Genomic DNA, 9,817 nt, shown 5'->3' with positions numbered 1-9,817 from the left:
CTGAAAATAATTATAATTATTTTTTATTGCCAGCGGCATTTGCCGCCTTGTGGTTAATTAATTGCGGTCACTTTGCTCTCTGGATTCCCAGTCTCCCCCAAAACAAAAAAATCTTTACGGTCGTGCCATCGCTTAACGGCCATTAAGCCTTTTTTGTCTGGTTTGTCGGGGCTTTGGTGTTATTACGAGGTTCGCTTTTTATACCGCATACTTTTTTGTTCTTCACTCCGTTTGATTTAATTTTCTATGCCAGCCGTGCGTAATTAATATAAAGTTTTTGCAGCGAATAAATCAAAGGGATGCCTAGAAATGATGTCTTAATAAGGAAATTAAGTAGCATTTCCCTGATTTTACGACAAAATACGCACCGTATACGCCCTTAAATTCGGATGAGAGTGTGTTGAATTTCACGCATTCCTAATGAGTTGCCACGTTGGCTCGACATCATAAATGCGACGCCTCCATCCTCCTGCCCCCTTTTTAGTGGAATGGGGGGCGTGGCAGAATTGCGTGTTGTCATGCAAGAAAATAGTCGTCGAGCTGCACATTTTACAAAGCGTTAATGAGCAAGCTCAGGGGTTTTGTGCCCATATCCATATCAAGTTGATTTGGCTAGAGCTTTATTGCTCTGCACGGCAAAAACATTTTAATTTGCATTTAAAAATAATAAATAAATATAATTTTATTTTTGTTATAAAATTTTATGAAAGTATAATGAGGATTTGTTTGCACTTAAATAAGTAGTAAAATAAATTAAACCCTTTGACTACCAAATCAGTTATAAATCCCTTATGAAGCCGCCTAAAAGTATGTGACCAAAAATTTTATTTTTACTTCTTAGTTCGAAAGATGGTTTTAATTAAATAATTTTAAATAGGAAAGGCAATTTTTAGAAATTGTACTTAAAACAATAAATTCTTTATTTTTCCAATTCAAATATAGAAAATCAAAAAACCTAGTAATATTTTTCTCGCACTGCTGTAATGGCCGATGTGCACACGGCGTATGCGTAATTCCTCCTAATGGCAAACAGGGCGTATGCGTAATATTTGCTAAGCACTCTCGCCAGTCGTTTGATGTTTGATTGTGGCCCAATGCATTTTGGACGAAGGGCTATTCCGTTGTCCAATAAGTCCCACTAACCAGGCTTTGTATAATCAGATCTGAAGAAGGGAATCAAACGCATTTCGGATGGAACAATATTGGTTTCATAATCCAGTGGCCCAAATGGTGGCACGCAACTTCTGCTGGCATTGTGAAGTGCATGTCCTAGTTTCCGAGCTCATAATCAAATAACCCCACAAACAAAGCCTGGTAAAATTCCCTTGGGCAGAAAAGGAAAAGAGAAACCCAAACCAAGAGTAAATAAAATTTTCTAATAAATAATTTATGAAACAATAAGGCTACAATACCAGCAAATTGAGTGTAAAACCAGAGAATCAGATTCGAGAACACAATGCCAGGTCATTAGTTGGTGTGGTGGCAACAGTTGGCCAAAATCCACAATACAAAATCCAAAGGCAGAACAAAACTCGAGCACAATGCGTGCAGCAGACAATTTCATTTGTTGGAGTGAAAACACTTTGATTCGATTTCAATTAAGATGAAAGTCGGGATATGTGTATAGAGTCGGTCGACAGGATATGGAGAACGACGTGTCAACAGTTTTGTGGCCAGACCGCAGAACGGAGGTCCTTGAGCGGAAATCGAGGCATGTGCCTGCTGAAGGACTCTTGCTTAGGCATTTACCTTTGGCTTTTGCTGGTTTTGCTTTTGCTTTGATTAAACGTCAAGTTGCAAGTATCGCCGTGTGCGACCGCAAAGCGAGTGCCACTTGAGGCAGCACATGAGAGCCATGCCCCCTGCCACGCCTACTACGCCCCCACTCCTTCACAGCCATTTGAATAATTGAGTTTGGCAGCAGTTTAAACGTTTACCAGCCTTTGTTTGTACTCGACTCGCCTCCTTCTCCGCCTGCGAAATGCTCAACGCTTTTCAGATGGGCGTAGTTTTATTTCATTTCGACGCGTACGTGTTCTGCATCCCGAGAATCCTGGCAGAAATTGTAAATGGAAATGGCCATGTCAATGGGAATCCGAATACGAATCCGAATCAGAATCACAGGCAGCAATCTGTTCGGTCAGCCCACAACATCCCCCCTCCCCACTTCTTCTGTTTATTTCCAGCAATTAAACCTTTCCAAGGATTTTCAAGGAGGCAGGAAACAAGCGGCGGCAGCAAGATCGTGTAGCCGTCACGTAAGCCCGTCTCTGTCAATTAGCCAGTCATGGCGTTGACATCCAGTAGCCAACATTCAGTAGCCACTGTCCAGTATCCAGTATCCCGTCCGTTTGCCACTTGAATGTCCATGTCCTTTTGGCGGGATGGCAAAGAGCAAACAGGCCGCGGTCGCAGGTTCATTAAAAATCCTGTTTGACCAACAATGTCGCTTGTCAACGCGACACTGCACGATAATCGAGTAGCTACATATCAAAATAATATCAATTAATTCAGAATAAAAACTCTGTTAACAATAAATCATAAAATATGTGTAGGTATTGAAACAAAAGTCTACTAGCTGAGTTATACTAATAAATTTTTGGGAGAATAAAATATATAATAAATATTCTGGATACTTTTAAAGTATTTAATAAAATTTGTAACAATAATTAAATTATAAAAGCCTTAAAAAAATTAATTTTATTGAATCGACACTCTTTTAGAACAAACCTTATTAACTATCTTATTAAATAGATCAAAGTTTATATTTCCTAGAATTCACATTTAAATTTTTTCCAGTATTTACAAAAATATTCACCCAAAACCAATTAGCACTGAACCCCTTTTAAAATGCAATACCTAAAACTAATTCTATTAAATCGATACTCATTCAGAGTAAACTTTATTAATTTTCTTATTGAGTCAGATAGTTGAAAGTTTGGAATTCCTCGAGTTCATATTTAAATTCAGCTTGCACGTGTCATTGGATTGTCCTCCTCCTCAATGAAAGTTGAAAGTTGCTCTACTCTGCAGAAGTTTTCCCCTCAAAAAACTTTCGCTTGTTCTCCTTGGCAAGGCAAATTAATTTTGCCCCGAGATCGATAAACTATGATTCTTCATAGTTTCAAGTGACAAACACACACAGGAAGGCACCTCAAGTAGATGGAAGATGGAGTGGGTAACTCGGCACTCATCTTATTCTGTGGTCTCCTAGCTTGGTCCTTGGGATCGGAATCCTTATCCTTCACAACAACGGAGCACGGAGTGTGTTAACAAGCCGAGCAACAGGACAAAAAAGGAGAAGGAGGAAAAAAAGGATAAAGGACGCGGGACACTGGGTTTGTAATCTGCAGACTCGCCGGGGAAATCCCCCATCGCTTGGCTTTGTTGACAACGCTTCATTCATGCCATTCATGAGGTCGGTTTCCCATTTTCCCAGCACTCGACTGTTGGTTATTCTGGTGGTTCTGGCGGCGATGCCCCCTGCTGTCCGCTTTATTTATGAACTGCGCTGCGATTTCTCAACTGCAATTGGATGCTCTCTCTCTCTGTTTTTTTTTTATTCCCCGTTTCAAAAGCTGTTGCGCTTCATTTGGCTGAGGAATTGCTTCTGCCGCATTTTTTCCTCCATTTATTTTTCGGACTGGCCTGCACTTAATTTGTGTCCCATGCACGTTCCGGCATAACAATTCACTTTGACACCCTGTGTGACGTTAGTCGCAATAAATCGAGGGACAGTGAACGTTTGCCGCAGCCCCACACACAACATCACACAAGCAAAAATAAAATAAACAAATTTGAAAAAATTCTAACTAGACATCCACTGAGAAAAATATAAAATAGAATTTTCAAAATATACTTTACGATAGAAATAATATCAAATGAAGTCTAATATTAAATGAAAGTATTATAATATTATATCATAGACATAAAAATTATATTGAATTTAAAATGCATTTTTGTATAAGAGATTAAAAATGATTATAAAATTCCATTTATTACCGTCATTCAGTATTCATTTTCCAAAAAAAGTTAAACAAAATTACACATAAAACTACTTAATTTTTTGAAATACATTTCAAGAGTTATACCAAATTAAATAAAACCTTTTTTTATTCCGGTGTAGAAGCGTCTATTTTATATTCGAGCGTTTCAATTACGATTTGGTTCGGTTACGGCCTGGTTTTTTGTTTTTTTCTATTTTCTATTTTTTCCCAGCTTTGTTTGCCTGTGCGTGACAATTGCGATGTCCTTGGGTCCCGAAGTCCTGCGAAGGATCTAAGCGTGTGGGTGATAAATCTTGTTGGACTTTATTTAATGCATGTATTATTTCCAACTAAACAGAGACGCACTCCCTCGTCCTCACACACACGCTGACCTTTAATGCTAATGGCAATCTGATCAGTTTCATTAGCATGCACAGGACGAAGGACGAAGAAGGCTCTTCGCCCGGGGGCGGTTTCCCTTTTGGCCCAAAGCCCAGAGCCCGATTCGGAAACTCATTCTCCCAATTTCGCGCTAATTAACTGGGTGCCAACTACAGCCGACCAAGTTGGCTGGAACTTTGCCAGCATCCTTCTCGTCCTTTTCGTCCTGTTGATTTCGTAGAGAGTGTGTGTTCATGTGATTTCATGCTTGTTACCAACACCAACAACGTTGCCAACGGAAAGTTACAATTTATGAGCACATCCTTGCGCGCTAAGCTTGTGTAAGCACGAGAGGAAAAGAGAGGGACAGAGAGAAATCCTGTCGTCGCTTTCCCGCCGCTTTTCCACCCAATTTTCCGCGCCCATTTTCCACCTACCCCGAGCAAACACTTGTAACACTTTGCCTTACATCTTCCTCCCAAAAATCAACTCGTCCTGATTTTGCACAGCGGAATGCATGTCCTGTCGCTGGCATTTTGACAGCTTTAAGCGGCAACTAATTTTCACTTTTCCACCGAATACAATTTAAAACTTGTCCAGCTCATTTAAAAAGTTAGGCATTTCATTGGGCGTTAAGTAAACATCTCAAATGAATTTTTAAAAATTAATAAAGTATTTAAAGTCTTTAAAAAGTCAGAGGTCTGAGAACTAAATATACAAATAATTTTTTTCAGAATTTTATCTTAATTCTTTTTTTTGTGTTCAAAAATAAAATGCATTTAAATTGATAACTGAGTATTTTAATTGGAAATATTTTAAATATATTTTAAAGTCGTCAAATAATTAAAAAATAAAAAACTAATTTTTCGTTTTTCCCCAAATAAAATTGAAAACTTGGCCAACTCATTTGGCAACTCATCCCAACAAGTCGGGAATTTCATTGGGCGTAAGCACATTCCCCTTGTCGAATGACTTTTTATCAACTTTTCAAATGCTCACAAAATGGTCGAATAAAAACGAGGGGAATGCATACTAACTGCATTCTGTGCCAATGACTTGCCCGAAAAGTTGGCAACTTCAAACTTGATCGGCATCCCTTCGCTTTTAATCCGTTGTTCGGGCAACATCAATGGGAATTGGGAACTGGGAATTGCAAATGCCAGTGTATATATCCCTATATATCCCCATACATCCCTAGACCGATGCAGCTCAAATCGAGCGGATGGCTCGACAATTGAATTGCTATGTGGGTCATTTCATTTAATAATTCCATTTCCAGGCAAACAGCAAAGCCAAAGCCCTGAGTTCAGTTCCCCTTTTATGTGCTGTATATGTATAGTACATCCCAGCGATGCAGTGAATGCCCGATAAGCTGGCCAAAGCATTGTGATTGCACTGCTAGAGCAGCTTATCAGTCAGCCAAAGAGCTTAACAAGGCAGCTATACAGTGGGGGAAATACAAATGGAAAAGGATTTTAAAGGATTTGTTTGATTAGCACTAAATAAATGATAAGTAAAAGCCAAACACAAATCAACCATTTCAATTTTACAATTTGAAAATTAATATTATTATTTTTATTATTTTTGAATAAAAATTTCATTAAATGATTTATTAAAAATTGGGTTTTGCAATAATTAAATTTCTTAAATCATTTAAAATATATAATAATAATTTTTTCTTTATATTTTTTATTAGTTATGGCTATAAAAAGTTTTCTCTGTGTTCTGTGCATTAGGATTTTGAGTAACTTTGGTATATTAGAGCTTAAACTTGGTACTGGAGCCAAAATGACTTATTGAAAATCAGTTTCGGGCACTAACTTTAAGGTTTCATTTCGGCTAACCCACTTAACAGGACCAACTTGTTATTATACAGGTCACAAAGGAAAAAGGACTTTTGCATGCCAGGCGACACATTATTTCCGCCTTATAAACTTTTGCCGCTCGACTTTTCACCACTTTTCGTGTGTGTATGAGTTCTAGACCCAAAACACTGTTGATGGTTATCGTAGGGAAATTTATGGAGCCCAGCTAAGTACGGTGTAAGCCGGGCGGACCATTACACGTCCGTGAGTTGAGCACTTTAAGCGCCGCGTGCAACTTTCTACCACTTTCTCCCACTTTCACCCACTGCCAAATGACTAATTATAATTTTCCGCCTCTTTCTCGGTGTACTTTTCCATGTTTTCTGCCCGCCAAATAAAAGGAGCAGCTGCAGCCGGCGGCAATAATAATAATAACAACGTTTGTGAATTATGGCCAAAGTTAATTAAAAGCCAGGCCAAGTGGAACTAGAGCTGCACACATAAATCAATCCGGAGATCGAGAGAAACATGTAGAATGCTGGTGGAATGCCAATATCCCCATGTCAATGCCTATTTACATGGCCAATGAAAAATGGCCTGCATCGCATACAATACAAGAGGCCAAGAGGAACGCAAACGAAAACAATCCAAATCGAAATGACTTAAAGCGGCTTACCAACGCAGCAGAACAAAGCAAACATAACGTATACGCAACGTCCAACACGGCGGATGCATGATTAATTGCACTTTAAATACACAAGGAAAACGAAAACGAAAAAACGAAAACCAATTCTCCATCAAGGAAAAAAGCAGAAGTAAAAAAGCCATCAAAATGTTGCCAACAAATGTGATGTCGTTCATGAAAAAGGTAAGTGACACTTCGATTTTTAATGAATATATAAATCACAGAGAGCGGCGGCTTTCGGGAATTGCTGTCACTGGCAGAAGCTCGTAATTTATGCTTAATTTCATTTTCATTCGCCAGTTGTGATTGTGATTCTTTATTTATTCCCTGATGATAATGAGCGGCAAATGAAATGCAATAAAAGGCGAATTTTTAATTCATTTGCCAGCTGCCCAAGAAGTGCATCTACTTAAATGTAAATCGTTAATCAAATTCTGGCAATTGAGAGAAAATCTTTAAAAATAGCTGGATTATTTTGAATAATTTATTATTAAGTTATAATTAAGATATTGAGTTTATTGTATTTTTTTGAAGGTTTTTACCCATTTATCTGTATTTAATTTCTTTTCAAGAAATGCCAGTGAAGACAAAAGCTTTAAACACAAACATTTATAATTAAGTAATTATTACAAAAGTTTTTTTTTAGTTTTTGAACGTTTTTAACTATATGTCTAAGAAAATCATATCTGTACTCAAATGTAAATCTTTAAACACTTTCTTTTCTTAAATAAAAATATTTTAAAATTCTTATGAATTTATTTTTAGTTTTGCGTTTATTGATAGATTTTAATTATTTCCCCAAGTGTTTCCTACTGTTTAATTTCTAAATTAATTGTAAATATTATTCTAGTATAATTATACCGCCGAATTGCATACATTAAACAGCTGCAGGTTAAATTTGGTTTATCGTTTAAGGCCTTTTCAAACAGGCTTCAAAAACAAACGCCGGGCGAAAGGGCAAACAAAACTTTTTAATTAAAAAGCCCTTTAAATGCTTTGCCCGCCTGACCGATTTTCCCTTTTGTTTATGAGCGGCCCCGAAAATAATATCGCAAAAATACAAACACAAAATAAAAACGCAACCGGACTGGCGGCAATCGAAGTGGTTCAATTATCCTGCGCCGAGCACCTGCCTTTTGCCTTTTGGGTTCGGTGTCCCTTTTTATAATACGGAAATTGTTTTCGGTATTGTGCAAAGCAGAAAGAAAAAGAAAGAATAAAATTATACATGGGCGTGTGAAGCCAAAAATAACACACAACAACAAAAAGGGAGAAAAGCGAGAAAGGCCTTGAAGGACGAAGTGTAAATTCCAGGGAAAATTCCTGTTTGGCACAAAATTCTTTGCAAAGTTAATAAAAACCAAGTTGGAAATTAAAGGCTGACAAGCGCAAAATGCCAGCCAACTAAATGCTGCAGATTTTTGTGTTTTTTGGCCAAGTTTTGATTAGACCAAATGAAGCACGAAATCAAAGTGCCGTTCCTTTTCCTCCAACTTCTTCAAGATATCCCAGAACCCATCTCAAGACAATGATGAGCCGTTGACAGTCTGTTAGCAAGTCTGTTGGCCAAAAGGATTTCGGCAAACTTTTTCTATTTGCCATTCAAATGCCTAAAAACTCAGCAGTCGGGTTATTTTGAAATTTGGCGACAGGACATCAAAGGATACTCATACTCACTCGGGTATTCAGGGGACAACCTCCTGCAGTTTATTTGCAGCCATTTCCTTAATAGTCCTGCCGCCGTAAAGTAAAGTTCCCTAGCAACTGGAGCACTTGGCTCGTTACACATTTGCCTGTGGTCTTGCAGTCTAGCTGTGGACTCGCCTGCGGACACATCCTGACCATCCTGTTGGCCATGCCGTTCCTACCATTCTGACCATTTTATCCTGACCACACGTGTCCCAGTCGGTCGCCTGTGTTGTCTGTGCGCTGCACTTTATTGTTGCGCCTGGCTGCAGGCCATAAACAGCAACAGGCAACTTGCAACAGGCAACTCGGGGCTGGAGCCGGAGCCTTGAGTCCAAAGACTAGCACGTGCCTGCCCCAGAAACTATAATACTTAATACACAGGGAAAAATGTAAAAAAAAATATATCAAAAAACGTATAATATAGGGGAAAACGTTTTTAAAAAATTATTTATTGCAAAGGCAAAAATTAAAAACTCATTACTACACAAGGAAAAATAAAAAAGTTAAAAGAAATTCGCTAAAACATTGACAACGAATAAATAACTAATATATTCAATTTAAGAAGCCATAAAATTTTGGCTTCACAAGGTGGAAAGGAATTTCCTTAATATTTCTACAATAATTAAATGGCACTAGTAAAATTACAAAAAATTCCTCTTACGCCTTGAAATATAATTCAATAAATATATTATTTCCTTTGTGCCTACACTTTTTATTATCATTCCAAAAGCTTACAAATAATTATGTGAGGCAGACAGAACTTTTGTAGAGAGTTCTTAAAACCCGATAAATTTCAGAGTGTCAAGATGGGAGCAATAAAAGTGGCAAATATATATGACAGCCAATTAAAATGTGTAAAAACTTTTTGCAAAACTATAAATAAACTAAAGAAATTGCAAAAAAAAACCCTAACAAATAAAACATTTATTTATTTGTAATTATCCCACACTATGGATTCGATACGGATATATTTGCAGAGTGTCCTTACGTTTTCCTTAAGACATTCGTATTCGTTATAAACTTGAGTGCAACTTTTAAGTGGCAAAGTATTTGCTCGCTGCTTTCATTTCAGTTTGGTATTGATTTCCATTTCCATTTTGCGGCTGCAGGGAGATGTCTGTCCTTTTCGGAATGCAAACGCATTCATTCATGGCTGACAAGGCGCAACTTTCTCCCGACCGACTTTCTCCGTCTTTCTCCTCCATTTCCTCTCGCATTGACTGCTGTTTTATGTAGCATACTTTGCGGCCATAAAGGGCGCACATATTGCG

The 9,817-nt window shown here is 37.8% G+C and overlaps 1 protein-coding gene across 1 annotated transcript in view; it reads left to right on the top strand.

The window, feature by feature from the left end:
- The first annotated feature begins 4,240 nt into the window (after nt 1-4,240).
- Nucleotides 4,241-9,817, top strand: part of Fife (regulating synaptic membrane exocytosis protein fife) — a 46,157-nt gene continuing 40,580 nt past the window's right edge. Inside the window, exons 1-2 of the mRNA XM_070214234.1 lie at nt 4,241-4,284; nt 6,574-7,040. Coding sequence (XP_070070335.1) covers nt 6,906-7,040 — 135 coding nt within the window. The 5' untranslated portion in view covers nt 4,241-4,284; nt 6,574-6,905. The remainder of the gene's footprint in view (nt 4,285-6,573; nt 7,041-9,817) is intronic.

This window comes from Drosophila takahashii, chromosome 3L (genome assembly GCF_030179915.1).
Source record: "Drosophila takahashii strain IR98-3 E-12201 chromosome 3L, DtakHiC1v2, whole genome shotgun sequence".
NCBI classification, from domain to species: Eukaryota; Metazoa; Arthropoda; class Insecta; order Diptera; family Drosophilidae; genus Drosophila; species Drosophila takahashii.
This window is presented reverse-complemented; position numbering and strand designations above follow the sequence as displayed.